Source organism: Peromyscus leucopus, chromosome 1 (assembly GCF_004664715.2).
Source record: "Peromyscus leucopus breed LL Stock chromosome 1, UCI_PerLeu_2.1, whole genome shotgun sequence".
NCBI lineage: Eukaryota > Metazoa > Chordata > Mammalia > Rodentia > Cricetidae > Peromyscus > Peromyscus leucopus.
In genome coordinates, this window is record NC_051063.1 from 146,146,969 (window position 1) to 146,166,618 (window position 19,650).

Sequence of the window (19,650 nt, forward strand, 5' to 3'; positions counted from 1 at the left end):
CTTTTGCATTCCAGGAGCCATGGGAACAGTGACACATGGCTGTTTCATTTCAAGAGTGCGTTCTGCAGTGGGAGCTGGGGTTCAGGGGTAGAGCATGGACAGACAGATGTGAGACCCACCCAGGCTTGGTCCCCAGCATTACAACACAAACACCCCCAAACTAGAAAACAGCAGGGTCAGTGAAATGGCCCGGCAGGTAAAAGTGCTTGCCATTCAAACCTGAGAATCTAAGTTCCGTTCCTGGAACCCAGGGTGCAAGGAGAGAGACAACTCCCTAACATAAGGTTTACTCACCTCCACACATGCATAAAGGCATACATGCTCTGCTTAATAAGAAATAAATATTTAAATAATAATGACAAAACACACAACATACTTTCCCTCAACATATTTAAATTAGTTATTCCGGGTGATTATAGTCTACATACTCTCATTTCATATTATTAAATTATCTTAAAGTCTTTGCAATCTTGAATCATTGCTATTTCTAATTTCATTCCCTTTGAAATCTGCCACTTTTATTCACATATTTTATGTGCACAGCCAATGTCACCTTGGATCAGCTACTGGCTATCACATTGAATGGTACACCCCTAGAGCATCATGGTAGAATCCTGAACTACCCTAAGCACAGGTCGTTGCGATGGGCAGCAGCTTCGACAGTACTTCCATTCTTCTGCCCTTAGCTCTACTAGATGAGATCTGTCCCGTCTGTGTCTTATCTTAGGAATGGGGCCAAATACATCTGTGGAATCTGAGGGCCCCCTCTGGCTCTCTCCTTCCAGCCGCTGTGGTCACCCTGAGCGTGTGTGGGGGCTCAGCCACAGTCCATCGCTGTTCTAGCTGGGCCTCTGTTAAGGTCTGAATCTGAGACCTCCCTCATACGTTCATGTTTTGAATGCTTGTTTCCTAGCTGGTGGTGTTACAGCGGGAGGCTACGGAACCTTTAGGAGCTGGAGCTTAGCTGGTAGAAGTGAGTTACTGTGGGGAAGGTCTGTGCAGGCTATAGCCTGGTCCCTGGTTCCAGCACTCTGTGGCTACCTGCTCTGCAGAGCCCCATAGACAGCACCACCACACATCCCAGCCATTACTATGAGCTGAGCTACAATGCCGTGTTTCCCACGTTAGCTACAGCACCTGCAAACCCTCGGAGGCCATGAGCTACAAGCCGTCTGTCCTCACTGAAGCTGTTCCCATGGGATGCTTTGTCGCAGCAATCAAAGGTAAACTAATAGTGTCCATGTAGTGACAAACAGTCACAAATGGAAACTCCACACGGGGCTGCTCTGGTCTCCTCTGCATATCCTCCACTCCAACTTCCGACTGCATTCTAGTTTTAAATAGCTGTATTTTTTTGTATTTTCTCCAGAGTTCTTTGTCGTTATTTGTGGCCCCATCATTACAGGATGTAAAACCTTTAAGCAGCAGCTTTTAAACTCTATTCCTTATTGTTCTACAGAGGAGCCATGGCCTGCTGTGGGGGAAGGGGAGCAAATGTTCTTATTTTATTTGTTTTCTGAACATAATTTAAAAGTTTTGATGTTAAAGTAGTTTGCAAACACTGATCAGAAAATAAGATCCATGAAGGCATCCCTAGGGTTGTGTTTTTGTTTTTGTTTTTAATCCCCTTGAGCCTCTCTTGACCTCTCTCAGTCATGAATGAGTTCTTCCCCCATTTTCTGCTCCTTCTTCTAGGGGTAGATAGACCATCCTCAGTTTCAGGAAGAGAGACTGCCACCTGTCTGATCACTGAGTTTTTACAGCTGTCAGATCTTCCTTCTTTGGCCCCATAACTGAGCAAGGGACTGGAGGATGGGCTTGAAGTATGGCTACCAATCCTCATAATACAAAACTTGAGGGATTTATTGTGGCTCACAATTCCAGGTCCCTAGGAACTCAAGCAGCTAGTCACCTCACACCCATGGTCAAGTGCAGAGAGAGATGAATGCTTCCAGGATGCTTGGCTCTCCTAGTTTTTTTTTTTTTTTTCCTTCTCATTCTTTAATAGTTCAGGATCCAGTCCATGAAATGGGGCTGCCCACATCCAAGGTGGATCTTCCCATCTCCATTAGTAATCAAGACAACGCTCCCCCACCCCCAGACATGCCCACGGGCCAACCTGATCTAAGTCATTTCTCAGTTGAAGATCTTTGCTTAGTGATTCTAGGTTGTGGCAAGTTGACATTCAGAACTAACCACATGCAGACTTTCTGATGAGTGCTCCCTTAAAGCCTTCAGCATGAAAGAAGACTTTCATTCTTAATTTTGGAGGAGCTCACCAAATCAATGTAAGGAACATCACCTGCTTGCTTTTCCTTCCCATCATCTCTGAAGCAAAGAGTTTAACAAAGGCTGTGATGACGTAATGATGGCTTTAGCAAGTTAGGGTGCCTGGGCCAACCCAGACAACCTGAGTTAGATACCTGGGGCCCACGTGGTGTAAAGAGATCATCAATGCCTGAAAGATGTCCTTTGACCTCCACACATGTCCACACAAATGCCATGGAGTATGTGTACACACACACACACACACACACACACACACACACACACTTAAAAAATAAAAACAGTGTAAGCAAAAGGGGTTGGTACAAAAGCCAAACATGTTATGAGACTCCTGAATCAGGCCAGGGGTACACGCCATACTTAAAAGACCCCAAAGACTCCACATCAAAAAGCAAAGCCTTGTCAGCAAAGGTAAATATGCCTTGACAAGATGGGCAGGGCCACAAAGCAAAAACTAGTCACTCAGCGCAGGACAGAAAGGAGGCAGAGGCATGACATCACACAATGCATCACAGTCCCCGAGTACCACTCTCCGGCCACTGAAGCAACTGAAAGAAACACGTGAAGCCAGCGCACGCTCTTGGCACAGTTCATCCCAGTCCAGAACTCCAGATTGTACGCCAGAGCACATGGGCAGCATGGCCATGTCATGTTTCAGCTGGGTCTGTCGGAGAAGCACAGACGGCTTCCACACAACAACAAACACAGAGACAGGTCAACCACAGCCCTCAGCCTCTGTGGACACTTTATTCTTAGACACTAAAATTCTAGCACGTATTTCCTCTTCCTCCAGACAATCGATTTAGGGGAGCCAGTGGGTGCCAGTCAGAAGTGTGTGCCCACAGCAACGTTTTCTCTGTGAGATGTTGTCAGTCCCGACCTGTAAGCTGCCCTCCAGCTAGGACGGTATATTTCCATTAGTGTTCTGGCTTAGGAGACAGAAGGTCAGAACGGCGCCATATTGTGGTGCTTCAGTTGGTAACGGACGGTGCCATAAGATTACAATGGAGATGAAAATTCCCATCACCTCCACCATGTCACAGTGCATTGTACCATGCCTGTGGCAGTGCTCATGAAAGCAACCCTACTGGGCTGTCACGTTTATTATTGGAGAGGGCTGGGATGTGCGAGTGTGTGCAAATATGCATGTCCTATACTTGTCTATGCATGCTCACGAGGAGGTCAGAGGTCAGTGTTGGGCGTCTCCCTCTATCACTTTATTGTATTTAATTTTGAGACAGTGTCTTTGGATGAACCTAGAGCTCACTAACTGGTAGACTGGTTCCAGCAAGCCTTGGGTATCCGCCTGTCTCCACACATCCCTCCAGCTCTGGGGGTGTAGACATACACACAGATGTTCCCATCTTTTACATGGGTGCTAAGGACCCAAACTCAGGTCCTCATGATCGCACTTTACCCACTGATCCATCTCCCCAGCCCCAACACATAGTACAGTACACGCTACTGTCAATGATAAAAGGTGAGAATAAGTTACCAGTTCATGTACTTACCATGCTAGAATTACTATTGTTATTTAGAATGCACTCCTGATGAAAAATATTGTTCACTGAAGAGAAGTTTGTGTTAGAACAGCACCAGCCTACCCATTCCGTGTCTACTGATGATATCATTTTATGCTTAAATGAATGCTCTATTTTGTTCATGTCCTCGGATCAATAACCTGTAACACTTCTACGCTGTCAGCCTACTTGTGTAGCAAACATTACATTTGTCTAAATAGGGACTTCTCAGAATGTGCCCCTGTTGAGCAAGCAAAAAATCACTCGCCACGCCACCGGAACGTGGCGCAGGCTGGTTCTGTGCTGTTAACTGTGTATTGCCATCCCCTCACCCAACATGCTGCTATCCAACATGCTGGTGGCCCGAGCCACCGAGTCCAGCGACTTACCGGGACTGGCATGGGTGAGAGTTGCACCTTCGGACCTGGGGCTCAGGGCGGCTTGCTGGGGGGCAGTCACTGTCATTCACCAGGGTTGTGGTCTTGTTAACAATCCGGGTGCATGACACAATGGTCCTGCGTTCTCCTGGAAGCCAAACCATGGGAGCTAAGAAGTTACGGAGGCACATACCCAGAAAACCATTCATTCATGCTTACGGAGGGGTGTCTGGCTGCACCTGCTGATCAGTGAGCGAGCCATTTCGGCTGTCAAAGAGGGGGAGGTCTTCTCTTAGGAATGGGTGTTTAAGGCATAGCAGAGCTGTTTGGAGCAGGGCAATATTCTAGAACAACCTGAGAAAGCAGGGGGACCTTCAGGTCAGTGTGTCCTTGGATAGCCTGGGAGCTTCTAAGGCCAATGCTTTGCTTTGGGGCTTTCATTTCCATCAGAAATTGCTAATCTTTTGATCTGCATGCGTGAGATTTAAAGTCTATGGAGATCTGGTCCCAATTACACCTGTACATCAGCTTTCACGGAGAGTGCGGTCACCGCTTCGTTACAGGCTTGTTTCTCGAGAGAAGCGGGGTGGCTGCTGTGATGGACACACAGGCGTGCTTTGCCCAGTGTGCCAATGCCTCAGTGCCACGTGCTCCTGGGCAGCTCTCCCACTTCCCTAGCCCGGCTATGTCCAGTCTGCTGGCCATGTGCAGTCGACTTCTTTCTCTCTGTGTTCTAGACTCTTCCAGCTGCCTCTGGATATTTTCTCTCTCTCACCGACAATCAAACCCTCCCACACCACAGAACAGTCACGCCGGCAGCTTTTTTACCTTCTTGAAAGCAGTTTTCCTGCTGCTCCTTGGTAAACCCTTCATTTCTTTCTTTTATTCTTTGATAGTTTTGCATGTGCATATATTGAATTTTGGTCATTTCCACCCGTTACCTTCTCTTGCCCCCAGCCCTCACCGAAACCTTCTTCCCGACAAGCCCTCCCCTACTCTGCCGTCTGTTTCAGTGACCCCCAGTTACTGGCGTGACTGGGGACTTCTTTATCGGAACATGGGCAGCTTACTAGGGCTCCTTCTTAACGCCCTACCAGTGAACACGTCCCTTTGCCAGGTAGGGCCTTGCAGTGACAGTCCCCTTGGCTCTTCCTAATGGAAAGTGTGGGGGAGTCATCACACTTTAGAGGTGACAACGTGCAGGTGTGGACGGAGGGGGCAGGTTGTCTGCTGAGGCTGGGCAGAGAGATGCGGAGTCAGGACTCACTCGGGGTGTGCTCTGCCCGACCTGAAGGACTCTTTCCTTTGCACCCTGGAGAGTGTGACCGTGGCAGAGAGGACAGGGGACTTGGGTATGGGTGAGGTCCTCATCGGGTGTCATTCCACCAAGTTGGAGGTTTATTGTGATTATCCCCAAGGCCACTTTTGTTTTCGTATCTACCACGCAGTCACATGACTGGCAAATCTCGACTGCCAGGGTTCAAGTGCAGGCCAAGGAGCAGTGTGGGCCCACTAACGAACCTGTGGGAGCTCTGATGGCTCGGCCACACGCTCTGTTGAGATTTTTAGGGCTTAAGTTCCTGTGGAAATACAAATTCTCTATTTCCACACTGGTTGGACTGGTTGGTGCAGAGGGCCCTGAATCCAGTATTTCTTCAGCAAGGCAACACCCTCAGCTCCCCGACTCCCCCGCCCCCCCCTTACCTCCTCCACACTGCACGCTGCAGCCTTCCCAACCACTGTGGGTCCAGAGAAACAGAGCGTCCTGTGGCTTGGCGGGCTCACTCTGATTTTCAGTGCTCTGGTTTACTGGTATGGTGTATTCGTAATGAATTCCATAGTTCTGGTCATGAAATAACAGCACCTGGAGCCAGGAGAAAAGGCAGGCCTTGCTGAGATGGAGGGAGCGCCCATGGACTGTTGACTGTGCAATCTGAGGGACTGTGGCTGCTTCTCTGCTAGCCAGCTCCTTTCTGAAGATCAAAGCAGGTGAAAGCTAGAGGTGTCCATCTCAGCTTCAGGTTCCTGGGACCTGGCTGGGGTATGGAGCGGCCACGCTATTATTGGTGAGTTCTGTTCTTTTCTATTCTACAGAGGACCTGTTTACAGGAGGAATTTGGGGTGGTGAACCCACACGCTGTCTGTCTGTGGCATTTTTCTACATCATGCAGCAGGGTCCACATTCCCATCAACTTGCCTACAAGGCTGTGCTTGCAGATGGGAAAGACACAAACACACTGCTTCTCCTAGAAAGAGTTCTGAGAACAGTGCTAAGCCATTTCTTTGAGTATAAGCTTGCTGCTGGCTAGTTTATGCCAACTTGACACAAACTGGGATCATCTGGGAAGAGGAACCATCAAGAGAAAACTGGCCCATCAGCAACCCGGGGCACCATGTTCTCCATTGATGACTGTGGTGGGAAGGCCCAGCTTCCTATGGGTGGTGCCATCTCTGGGTGCTAGAAGAAGGTAGGCTGAGCAAACCATGAGGAGCAAGGCAGTGAGCAGTGTTCCTCCACGGCTTCTGCTTCAGCTCTTGCCTCCTGGTTCCTGTCTTGTCTGAGTTCCCTCAGTGACAGACCTGGACGCGCAAGATGAAATAAAGGCTTTCCTTCCCAAGCTGCTTTTGGTCAGAGTGCTTCTCATAGCAACAGAAACACTAACCGAGACAAGTGCTGTCCTCCTGATGGTGTCTTCTATCACCAGTCACTTACACTGCAGTAAGTTTACTCAGGGGTACGTCAGACTCAAGAGAACTAGAGATACAGTCTGTGGCAGAGGGACCTGGGGGGACCTGTTTGAAGGATGCTGAGGATGTCTGCATCTTGGTACGGCTATGGAGCCTGAATGATGACTATGTCTGTTGGAAGGCAAGAGGCCTGGGTCATGGTTGGACATTAAGGGTCGATGGAGGTGCAAAGAGGTCTGAGCATCGCCTCTGGGGGCCATGCTACAGCTTGGGGACCATGCATCTGAAACCCTAGTGAGGGTTCAGAACAGAAGGGCCTGTGCTTTGCCTGGGGGAAAACATGATAAGCCTTGTAAGACCACCAGGTGCCCGACTGGCTTTAGACATAATGGAGACTGGTTATGTAGTCATAATGATCCAAAGCAGGCTTTTCTGTGGGAGATGGACTTGGCTGTAGGCCAGTGAGTGTCCCTAGGGCTAAGTAGCTAGCAGGTTCATTTCCAGCCACAGAGGTCTAGGGGAAGGGCCCAGCAAGGAGTTAGAGGCAGAGTGCACAGTCCACCTGCCTAGGCTCTGGTAGATGGGGACAGAAGTGTCAGATGACAGAAGGGTATTGTCCCAAGGCTTCCTGGGCCTACAAGGCTGAGTTGAAGGATGGAGGTTGGGGATCTAGAAGCAGACCCGATACATTTTTATTTCCCCAGCTTGTAGACCTGCAGCCACACACTCGGAGAAATGTTTCCTGCTAAAAACAAAACAAAACAAAACAAAACAAAACACCAACAGCAAAAAACCACTGCCCTCCTCCCCATCCCCCCCCCAAAAAAAAACAAAAAACAAAACTAAGTGACTAGTCCTTACAAGAGATCTTTATTATCCCAGTGTGAGAATGAGACTAGCAAATTGAGGCCCCATAGGAAACTAGTTTCATAGCCATGTGTGATTAAGTGTATGAATGTGTCTAGTTGGTTTCAAATGCTGATCTCTGGGATTCCATCGGTACCCCCGACTGTGAAAGTAATGTACACATCCCAGTTTGGGGACCACAGCTTTCTATGCTGAGGCAAGGGAACCTTGATGTGATGTGGAGTAAAGAGCACATTTCCAGGGAGAAAGCAATTAAATATTAAATAAGGGCTGAACACCCAGATGGTTCCGAACAGCCTACGGCTGTGTCCAGACTTCACTGGGCTAAAGATCCATCAGTATATAAGAGTTTTTGGTGAAGAAGGCCCTATCTATGCACACTTCAATGCTTGTTAGAGAAGGCAGAGTCCTGCGCTAACAGCTGGTATTTCTGCACGGGCTTTATTTTGTCTCTAGCCCCTTCTCTGTGCCCCTCTGAATATTTGCTTTGAGCTCAGAATAGTTGTGTGTGTGGGGGGTTGTTTCAAAGGCTTTGACTGGGAAACATCTCATCCTGGAGCAATGGCTCTGGGACAGGTTCCTGGGTCCCAGAGATCTACTTGCAGAAATGATCTCCAGTGGAATCACTGGCAGATTCCCAGACAGTTTATGGCCCACATGGAAGCTGGCTGGCTTTCAGCTCAGCAGAAACTACAATGGGGTCAGCACCCTCATCAGGCCACTCTCAACACCCACAGGAGGTGCTGGCCAGAGAATCTTCTGAGTGTTAGCTCATCTCCAGGGGCACAAATAAATGGGGGACAGAACTTTGGAGACTAGCAGGTACTTCAGACATGACCCATGCACAAACTGCCACAAACGCTGATCTTCAGGAGGTCAGAATCAACAGGCATCACCTGGCATGCACAAGGCCTGTGTTCAATCTCTAGCACCCTCACAAAATTATCCATAATGGGGTGTTGTCATACATAGTCTATGAGATTGCTCAGACCCTGAGAAGGCAGCCATGGCATGATGCCCTGGAGGCCTTTGATACTGAGCCCATGTTTAAGTGGCAGTCATGGAGTTTCCAGGAAATAAGAGATAACACTGGCATCCTGGCTAGCCTGAGTGTACAGGTTTCCTAAGGCCACCTGGGAAGTAAACAAGATGGAATCAGATTCTTTCTTGATTCTCCAGCTCTGGTCACAAGCAGAATCTGGCCAGTCTGAGTGATACCATATATTGCATCCACAGTCCACTTCCAGAAGGTGTATCTCAGCTTTGGGATAGCTCTATGCATGCTGCCATCTGATGCAAAAACAGATTCTGAGCACAGCTGTGCTGGGTAGTTTTATGTCAACTTGAGAGAAGGGAACCTCAGTTGAGAAAATGTCTCCATAAGATGGGTCTGTAAGCCATTTTCTTAATTAGTGATTGACATGGAAGGACCTGGCCCATTGTGGGTGGAGCCACCACTGGGCAAGTCATCCTGGGTGTTCTAAGAGAGAAGGCTGAGCAAGCCAGGAAGCAGTACTCCTCCATGGCCTCTGCTTCAGCTCCTGCCCCCAGGTTCCTGCCCTGCTTCAGTTCCTGCCTTGGCTTCCCTCAGTGGACTGTAACCCTGGACCAGGCAAAGCCTTTCCCCCCCAAGCTGCTTTTCTGTCATGGTGTTTCATCACCACAGTGGACACCCTAAAGTAAGACGATTATCACCTGCTTAATGGTGCCAGCTGTCCCTGGCTGCCACCCATGTGACTGCACAATCCCTTCCTGAAAGGCTCTCCCTTTGAAAAAGATAGGTGCTCTGCTAGTGAGGAGCCAGGAGGAGATTCTGGGGAGGAACCCCAAGGTGGAAGGAATGAGACGCCTCAGTCAGTAAGTGCATGCTCCAGTCAGTTATGTGCATGCTCCAGTCAGTAATGTGCATGCTCCAGTGAGTAATGTGGATGCTCCAGTGAGTAATGTGCATGCTCCAGTGAGTAATGTGCATGCTTCAGTCAGTAATGTGCATGCTCCAGTGAGTAATGTGGATGCTCCAGTCAGTAATGTGCATGCTCCAGTCAGTAATGTGCATGCTCCAGTAAGTAATGTGCATGCTTCAGTCAGTAACACACATGCTTGCTACAGAAGCACAGGAGCTGAGTTTGGATCCTCAGCATGCATGAAAAAAAGCCAGCCATGACATCATGAGTGTGTAATCCCAGAACTGTAGGTGTGGGCAGAGATAAGGGGACTGATGAAGTTTACTGGCCAGCCAGACTAGCCAAATCAATGAGGTTGTGTGATGGACTCTGTCTCAAACTATAAATGTAGACAGCAATCAAAAAAAGACATTGGCTGCATCTACACGTGTGCACAAATGTATACCGGAATGCACATTTGCATACCCTCAAGAACATGTTCATTCGCCACATATACACACCATATAAACACATTGCACATATGCATATACACACATAGATGAACAAATGAAAATAACAGTAAAGAGGGAAAGGCCTCAGTAGCAGGGAACCTTGCAAACTCCTGGGAACCAGAGGTCCCTTCCACCCAGGTCCTGGGAACAAGGCTAATAAACCCACTAAGATGCCAGCTTAAGCAAATGTCCGGGGCCAGCACTTACCATCAGATGCAGTGGCACCGTGGTGGGTCCCTTGGCTGAAAATTTCTCCCACAGGCCTCTTCTCACATAGCGGACGGTTGTTCCCGCAATCTGGAACTCTCCAGGGAGTTCGATCTTCCAGTCGCTGTTGATGGATCTCTTACTGGAGTCTTTGAGAGCTAAAAGGGAAATTGAGCATTGGAAAATCAGGACCATTCAGTCTGTCCTCAGAGGAAATGTGGGATCCTGCCTGAGCCTGAGGCCTCCGTGAGGGCACGCAGGGGCCTGCAGTGAGAAGATTTTACTCTCCAGGCACCAAGGACACAAGGCTGGTTCACAGAAAGCAAACTTCTCTGGTTCACAGGAGAGAGAGCTGTGTGGACTGATGGCAATCTTCCAACCCAGCTGCCTATCTCAGTACCACTTCCAGTAATGGGACTGGGGGAGAGGCTGGAGGCTGGAGATGCCAGGATCCAGTCCAAACCTATGGCGGGAGGTGGCTTCCTACCTGATGAAAGAGTTCTACGTTGGTATATTCAAGGCCACAAAACATGTCTTGGAGCTTTAGGCAAAGCTCATCCATTCATTTGAGACTAAAAAAATATTAACAAGTATTAGTTTTCTTTTCTGGGGTCCAGTGCAAGAGTTGATTATGTGTATACTATATATATATATATAATCACTATTCTACATTCTATATGTGAAAGAGAACACACAGGACTTGTCTCTCTGTCTGTGTCTAGTTTACTGCACGCCCCACGATCTCCTACAGTCCCACCCTCTTTGCTGCCAAGGACAGGCCAGAGACGGCCAAGTGACCAACATCATCTCTAACCCAGTTCTGCTCAAACTCCCACGTAGCTGAGTGACCTTGAACTTCTGATCTTCCCGATTCTACCTCCCTAGTGCTGAGGTTACAGGTGCATCCCATCATACCACATTTATACGCTGCTGGGGATTGAACCCAGGGCTTTCTGCATGCTAGGCAAGCACTGTACCAATAGAGTCACATCCCCAGCACCCTAAAAAAGAGCTTTATTATTTACTTTTTTATTTCTATTTCTATGCATGTGCATGTATGCTTCTTCGTGAGTTCATGTGTGCCGCGTGAGGCAATACCTGCAGAGATTGGGAGAGAGCACCAGGAATGGAGTCACAGCCGGTTGTGAGCCACTGTGCGGGAACTAGGAATTGAACCAGGGTCCTCTGTAAGAGGATTGAGCACTTTAACCCCCGCGCTATCTCTCTGGCTCCCTCCCCCATTTGAGATGGGGTTTTACACAGTAGCCCAGGAAGGCCTTTCCTTCCCTGCAATTCTTTGCTTCTGGTGTCAATCACTCTGCCAAGCTTGGTACTACTTTTTTAAAAATGAACGGCAAATAGCATACAAGTATTAAAAAAATACTCAAACCAAATCAAGCCCCAAAGCAAACAAGGCAATCCCTCCAACCCGAACTCCTCACTCTCACAAGTCATCAGGGAGATATAAACCAGCGCACCCTCGTCAGTATGTGCTCAGGGATAACACAAGAATTGGCAAAGGCGGTAAGGACATGAGAAAACCATGCACAGGTGGCTGGGAATGTACACTTCTCCGGCTAGTATGGAAAATTCACGGGAAAAGCATAGGTCCAGCACAGGATCTGTTTCCCCTACTTCCAATAAATACCCACAGGAAATGAAATCAGCACCGTGCAGAGATGTGCTACAGCAATGCTCACAGCAGGCAGAGCATGGAGTCAGCCGAGATGCCAACTGATAGATGAATAGATCAAGACTATGTAGAGTACATACACAAAATGGAGCATTATTTAGCCATGAAGAAAAAAGGTAAACATCCATCCGTTTTACCGTTACCTCCCCTGAGCCTTTGGAAGGGCAAAGTAACTCCAGTATCCCCCAAGGATCCAACACCCCCACATGGGGAAGGCGAATATTCCTGTAGGAAGTGATGCTATTCCGTTACACACTTAGGCATGAAAACCCCCAGCTACTCACAGATGTGGTGACAACACCTGGCAGATGCCAGGAGGGGTAAGGGCTGAGCTCTGGGCATTCGAGACCCCACACTCTTACTCGCATCTCTGAGGCACAGCTTATGGGGGTAAGGGCATCCATGCGCTGCTACCTCCCACAGTACAGTTAGGGTCTTACCGCCTTCTTGCCTGGGAGAACCCTCTGGTAGAATTCTGACGCCCTTTGCTTTTGTTATTGTTGCTATTTAGAGAAAACCACTGCACAATACGAACAAACCCAAACAACAAACCAGGATCTAGTCTGGCACTTGATGACTCAAAGTGACATTAAGTCTTAAGGTCATTCTGCAAAATGAAACTCTGATGCACTCCTGTCCACCACTGGAGCCCTAACACCCGACTTCTCCATCTCACTTTGGAGCCCCAGTTTACAGCCAATAATTTCCGAGACCCCGCCATGTCCTATTATCTGCCTGCAGAGATCAAACAACCCACTAACCACCGATTTTGGATACGGAGACTCACAGGGGTGTCTGGGAGCTTAATCTGTCAGCCATGCTGGGTTCGAAGCTGAGGTCTGCTCAGACAGGTGGCTGCTGGATCCGGGGTAGGTCCAGCCTCCGGCTCTCTGGTCTGTGTGATGCTACAGCCCCAGCAAATACAGTGGGGGAGCAAGCTTGGGGCGTTTTGACTGTTGTTACCCAGGGGAACAGGTAGGGTACTGTCTAACATGGAGACGTACTGGTGAGGAGCATACCCCAGGAAGGCTGCATATAGGAACTAAAGGTTCCCAGACTCCAGGGAGGGGGAAGGGAAGGGAACACTCTGTTACCTGGAACAGGTCTATTTTGCTGGAGACTTTCTGGCTACTGAAAAGGAGGTGAGATCACAGGACCCCCAGTTTTTCTCTTCCATCATCAGCTCCTGCAAACTGCTATTTAGGAAGTACCCCTTCATGCAATGCACTCTTACCCTTAACCTTCCCAATGACTCTTGGAAATACGTTCTTCACATGTCAGATGAAAAAAAAGGAAGCACAGAGGGGTTAAGGAACTTGCCCAATGACACTCAGCTATAAAGTTGTAGCAACGAGACCTGAGCCCAACAGACCAAGTCTCACACTTGGCGTATCCTCTTAGCTGAAGGGGTTAGACGTATGCGCTGTCTTTCAGCTTCACTGGAAGTTTGGGAAGTCACTTCTTGCACATCACATCTACTTGATTTGAGGAATCATTGTAGGCTGGTGGAAAGTTCCAGAACAGAAAAATGAGGGGCTGGAATCCCCTAACAAAGAATGAGTTGAGGATGCCCATGGAACAGCAGGGTTGCCTCTGCCTGTCTCTCTCCTATTCTGAGAATTTTCTGGCAGGGGCCTTAGGACAGAGTGCTACTGTTCTCAGGGAACTCACAGTCTGGGGACAGACAGACAGACAGACAGACAGACAGCAGAGTGACATGACACAGCTTCATCTGCTCCGAGACAGAGGCACACTGGAGACTTGGGTGTGTAAGTGGGGGTGACACAGACAGGCGACGAGACGGCTTCCTGGAAGAAAGACCCTATGCCTTTATCCATGGCAGCCAGGAAAGAAGAAACTTCTGGGAGTGCACGGCACACCTGGAGGTGCGGCCCTGGCTCCTGACCCTTGGAGGCTGCAGTTAAGATGATCTCCTTCGGCAGGAAGGCGGGGAGCAAGTAGAAGGTGACACTCTCCTTTCCCACAGGTCTGGCTAAGGAAATGGGGTCCGAGGTGGAGGGCAGTGTCAGGAAGGAGGTGGACGGAGATGGTCACTGTGGCGGGGGGAGAGGTCTCTGGAGCACTTGCAGGAGTCAGTGAGATGAGCCACATGCCACCCCCAGCCATGCCTACGCCCTTGCTGGAACCCACGTGTCACACAGGCCAGAGAATCTGGGTGGCAGCTCGCTCTTCTCAGCAAGTCCCACATGCGCTGACCTTCGGCATTCCCCCACTGGCCTCCCCTCCCAGCTCAAGGCTAGGGCTGGGAGTCTAGATGCAAGGTGGCCATCTTGACTGTCTAACATATTTGCATCTAACCTATTTCTGTTTCTCCATCTTCAAGGAATCCCCCCCACCAACCCCTGCCTCCAGCCAGCTTCTCTTGAGAACGTTTTCCCTCTAGTCATATGGGACTATGTCCAGTTCTGGGCTTTGGCTACCTTTTGCCTTAAGAGAGATGTACTTCTTTTCTTCCCAGGCATTGTCCAATAATGGACATAGACCTGATCTGGCAGCACACGGGAAGAGCCCCCCAGGAGTGTTGATAGAAGCAGACACTGTTTCCTGTCACCTCATTTGAAACTCCGAGATTCAGCAGCACCTGAAGCTGAAGCCCAGAAGCCCAGTGACTAGGGCCTAGATTTGTTTGTCACCCATGTCATTAGGAGCCCAGCCTCTAAAATCACCAGTCATGGCGAGGGCCCCACAGACAGAGGAAAAAAACTACTCGCAGGGGTTCCTCAGGGTCACCTCAGCTCTTTACAAACACAAGCTCTGCAGTGCAGAGATGTGGCGGGCCGGGCACACGCTGCTGGGCTACTGCTCCCTCCCATCCTGCAGTACCTGCCCAGGTGGTCTCCATCCCCCACCCCAGGCTTTGTGTGCACACCTTTGTGTACAGGTGGTCTTTTCCCCCAGCTTTGTGTGCACACCTTTGTGTACCGGTGCCTCTTTCCCCCGGCTTTGTGTGCACACCTTTGTGTACAGGTGGTCTTTTCCCCCAGCTTTGTGTGCACACCTTTGTAAGATGGTTAGGTAACTTACTGAATTATGAACTCAAAATCTCCCCGGCCCATGCCCAAAGTCCAACATCTGGGAGGGAAGGGTTGGGGAGAACGTCTAGACAAGAGAAAAGGCACGTTTAGGGTTGGGGGCGGTGACTACAGTGAGCTGCCGAGTCCCAGGGGAGCCACGGTAGAAGCAGTGGCTGTGATTGGGAGGATGGAGGTGAGGCTGACGAGGCCCCAGGTGCAGAGCCCTCTGCTCATCGAACTGGGGCCTCAGAACAGAGCTGTGCATACTTCCTGCTGTGATTTCCCAGTGTAGGCAGAATTTGAAATAAGAGCTTCTGCAGGCATGGGGACAGCGTCTAACCCCTTTGACTTGGGTGGGAGTCCCCAGGCAAGACACAAGCTTTCTAAGTTCCTCTGTTCCACACAGAAAGTAAAAATCAGAACTTAGCACTTGGCATGCCTTTCAAAAGGATGAAACTTCAGTCTCGGGGTCTATTGGGACACCAAGGTCATGTCTGAGAGTGAGCAGGTAGCTTCTGTGTGGAGTCTCGTGAGCCAGCGACTTGGTGGGACTGTCACCTCTTGTCCCCTTAGGTTGTAGCAGGAGCTGCTCTCCTCCCTTCTGTGAGTGGGCCTGAGCAGGGTTTGGGGAAAGGGTCGCTGCTCTGAGCAGGAGCTCAGCCTGAGGCCTGGGTATACAGCACACCCAGCTCCAGACATCAAACCCACTTTGTAAGCATGTCAAGAAGCAAATCAGTCTGCAGTCAACACTAGGAGTTGGGGACTCTGCAAAGACTCAACAAGGTGACCCAAGAGATCATACACGCTCGGATGCACAGGCAATAACCGTTCCAAACAGAGGAATGGGACGGATTCCCGCAGTGGCTGATTTCATCGGAGAGGTCCGAGGTTCTGGTTTATTGAGGAGATCCCTCTAGCAGCTTCTGCCTGGGCCAGAGGCTGGATGTTTTCAACCACAATCCAAAAACAAGGGTGCACGTTTTATGGACTTTCAATTGTTGGGCAGACTTTTTGCAGAGTACCCCAGGGACAGATGCACCTTTATTTGACCACCAGGGCAGAACAAGATCTCTGCACAGCCCAGAGTATAATAAAGTCACATGCTGACCATCCAGCCACTTTCAGCTCGCACACTTCTCTGGGTGGATATTTTCCCACCATCTTAGGACTTTTAGGCACCATAAGAGAAGACAGTAAGTATTCCCCGGAGCAAGGGGTGGGGGGGCATTCCTTGTCAGAGCTGGCCTTGTGGAGGCAGGCTCTCCGCCGGCCTGCTTGTTCTCTCCTGGCTCAGAAGAGTGTAGAAGACCAGCGGGTTCTTTGCAGTTTTCCTCTCCTGGAGTCAACTGGAAGACCTGACCCACAGTCAACCTACTTCTGCTCCTGGCACTGGCTCAGTTTTTTTTTCCTTTTCTTTTCCACCAGGAGTCCAGCCAGCACTGTTCTTAGCCATGGATACAAACTGTGGAGGCATTTCCTGTTCCAGGTGGTTTGGAGCAGAAAGCCAGCCAGCGTGGGCTGAAGGTAGGCGGGGGTGAAATTCTTCAGGAACTGCTCCCAGCAAATGTGAGAGTAATTCAGAATTGCACTGGGTTGACTTCCAAAGCTCCCAGCCCTGAGTGGAAACACGGCCTGTTGGAGCGGACTCTAGAAACATAACGAGCGAGCGTGGACCACCTTCAGGCTTGCTCCCGTCCATGTGCCAGGGCCTGAAATCCTGGGATTATGAATTTGGGGTAAGATAAGGGGACCGAGGCAGGTTCCAAGATCCCATGGAGGCACAGCGCTGCTTCTGGGAGCCAAGTCATTCAGACACTTAAATCAATCTTCTTGGGATACAGATTAGCTTCTCCACAGTGCACACAATGAAATGTCATCTCCATCCGTCAACCTCTAACTGGAGCTGGACTCCACTGGCAATTCTGAGGGGCTGCAGGCTGCAGTGAATTCAGATGGAGGGAGGAACTGGGCATGCAAGTAGGCTTCTGGGGGCTTCGGCTTGCTGTCTGCGAATCTAGCACAGCGATGATACTCTGTGGTATTTTGGGATGTGGGGGGTCCGGTCTCTAAAGGACATCACTTGTCCAGTAACTGGGAACCACAAACATGGGCATGACTACTCTCCTTTGCATAGGTGGCGTCTAGGCTTCCACAGTAGAGCTGACAGGACCAATTAACAGCAAGCCCTCTGTCCCCAGTATCATCCACCTCCCCCCCCCCCCCGACCCTGATGTGGGTTCCAGCGACGAGTTCCTTTATATTCTAGGGCTTAGATATTGAGGATTTGTTGATTCTGATATCATCCTCTGCCATGTTTACACTCCACAGAAGAGCAGAACTGGAGAAAGTCTTATCATTTCATTCAGACATTTGGGGACGGGCCAGGCAGGATGGGTGCTGGGGCCTCTTGGGAGCCCAAGGACTTTGCCTGCTGAGTACCTGTTGCTGGTCTTACGGAAGAACTGATGTGGGGCACTCAGAGCTGGGCCAGCTCTTAGACCACTGGCTTCAGAAGTTGGTAAGATAGGGGTGAGAGTGCACCTTGGCCTCTTGTGGAGCCTCAGTGCCCCCCTTAGGAACAGAAGCATGGCTCCCTGGGAAATGATACATTCCTAGAGCGCTGGTTGGGAAAGGTAACTGTTGGGGAGACACTGAGTGGCAAGACTTCGAAAGCCAACGCTGCGGAAGTAGACCCAGCTTCCTCAGGTGCACAGGAAGCGGTGGGTCTCCGGGAATTTAGGAAAAGGCTGCCACTCTGGAAAAGTTGTCTGAAGCAGCACACAGCCTGTTTTAGCATCACAGCATTAGCTGTTCATAAGCATCATTCTGTGTGGGGGAGGGGGACAGAGTGTGGTAGACTTGGCTGGGACAGAGGCCAATGTGCAGTGTTCCTTGGGGTGTCTCCCCCTCAGCCAGTACGGCACGTCACTGAAGGCTCTATACTAGTGCCATCGTCATCATCTAAGGCTCTACACAATAGTGCCACGGTCCCCACTTTCCTGATTAACACTTATCTGCTAGAGATTCGTTTTGTGTCTCTCTCATTAGAGTTAACTCAAGCTGTGACCACCTCTAAGAAAGGCACGGATACTTTTGTATAATCTGAAAAGGTAGGAATGTGGTCTAAGACACAATTTCTTTTTCTATCAGTGTTAAAAGTTCAAATTAAAAGGTTTCACGGGCAATTCTGATTTACCTCAAATACTGAGCAATTATACCTCCCTCTCTGACACCTTGCCTCACAGGATGAATAGGAGATCAGCCATGTCTCGTTGGAAATTTAAACCAAACAAGGACCATGGGGTTTAGACTGACCAAAGAACATGGGTGACAGCATCTCTTTCTAGAGTGAACCAAGAGCAGAGCAGCCCCTGAAGCCCTGAGGAGTGTCTGTGTTCTTCCTGAGGCCTGTGGAAACAACACAAGTTCAATGCAGCGCCCTGACTCCCTGCTGCTCAGGACCAGGCTGATCTTTGCTGGAGGTTAATGGCAAGACTGGAATCACTCACAGGGCCTCCTTTAGCTGGGGGTGGGGGCATGTTTCACTGAGTCAGTCTCTCTATAGGGGCAATGAGCCCCTGTCAGGACAGAATCCAACCCTGTAGAGATTCATAGGTGTATGAGCTCGAAGTCAGCCGAGTCGGTCACTGTGACGTTAGGTACCCAGAGCTTAGGGAAGGCCAGCACTGCTCTGTATTTCCATCCAGCTGAGCACCGTTGCTCCTCCAGAGAGCCTGCAGGGGCTTGCTGAAGGATGAGCCGTGGCCTACACTGTCTGGGCTAACTGCACCGGACTCCTCAGCAGTGATTTTGGGAAACATACTTCCCTAACACCTCACGGATTCCTCCACGTTTTCATTCTCCACCCTGTCCAAAATCGAGGGTTCTAATTGACTCTACCCTGCCCACTTGCTCCAAACGTACCTTGGATCTTGCTGCCAAAAGTGCTGTCTGGTCCATTTTGAGTACTTACAGTATTACAATGAGAGCGTAGGGGTAACACCAGGGTTAACCTGGGACAAGGTGTATAAGGAGTGCACGTACATACAACAAGGGGAGAACCTAGTCATCAGATCAGTAGAGCAGCAAGTTCACGTGAATGAGTTTTGTTTTACCCAGGAAACTGTGAGCAGGCTTGTCTTCTACCACGCGGATCCTCCGGGCCCCGGCCGGAATGACAGCAGCCTCGATGTAACCTGTGGTGACAGACGACATACAGCTGAAGCACACCTCCGTCCTGGATCAGAGGCCCCTCCAGACTCCCCCATCTAAACTGCCCAGCCACGCCCCCCTGTGGTGGGCTCAGGGACTGCAGGCTGACACAGGCTGAGAGCGCAAACACCAACTCACACTGAGTTCTTTCTTCTAAGTCTACAATTTCTTGGCTATTCAGTTTCTAGAACACGCCACTGGTACTCACTCCATGTTGAGTTGCGATTCCCTCTCTAGAACATGTATTTTTAAATCTCAGAACCCAGTCGCTCTAGAGGGCAATGACTACAAGTCAGGACGGAGTCCAACCCTGCAGAGCTATGTAGGTGCCTGTGTGTGCTAGAGCGTGCTGTCATTTGGAAATAGGAGG

The 19,650-nt window shown here is 49.7% G+C and overlaps 1 protein-coding gene across 1 annotated transcript in view; it reads right to left on the reverse strand.

Annotated features, from left to right (window-relative positions):
• Nucleotides 1-19,650, reverse strand: part of Adamts17 (ADAM metallopeptidase with thrombospondin type 1 motif 17) — a 338,353-nt gene that overhangs the window by 68,905 nt on the left and 249,798 nt on the right. Inside the window, exons 16-19 of the mRNA XM_028872809.2 lie at nucleotides 19,184-19,264; nucleotides 10,341-10,498; nucleotides 5,888-6,047; nucleotides 4,196-4,331 (exon numbers count right to left, since the gene is read on the reverse strand). Coding sequence (XP_028728642.1) covers nucleotides 4,196-4,331; nucleotides 5,888-6,047; nucleotides 10,341-10,498; nucleotides 19,184-19,264 — 535 coding nt within the window. The remainder of the gene's footprint in view (nucleotides 1-4,195; nucleotides 4,332-5,887; nucleotides 6,048-10,340; nucleotides 10,499-19,183; nucleotides 19,265-19,650) is intronic.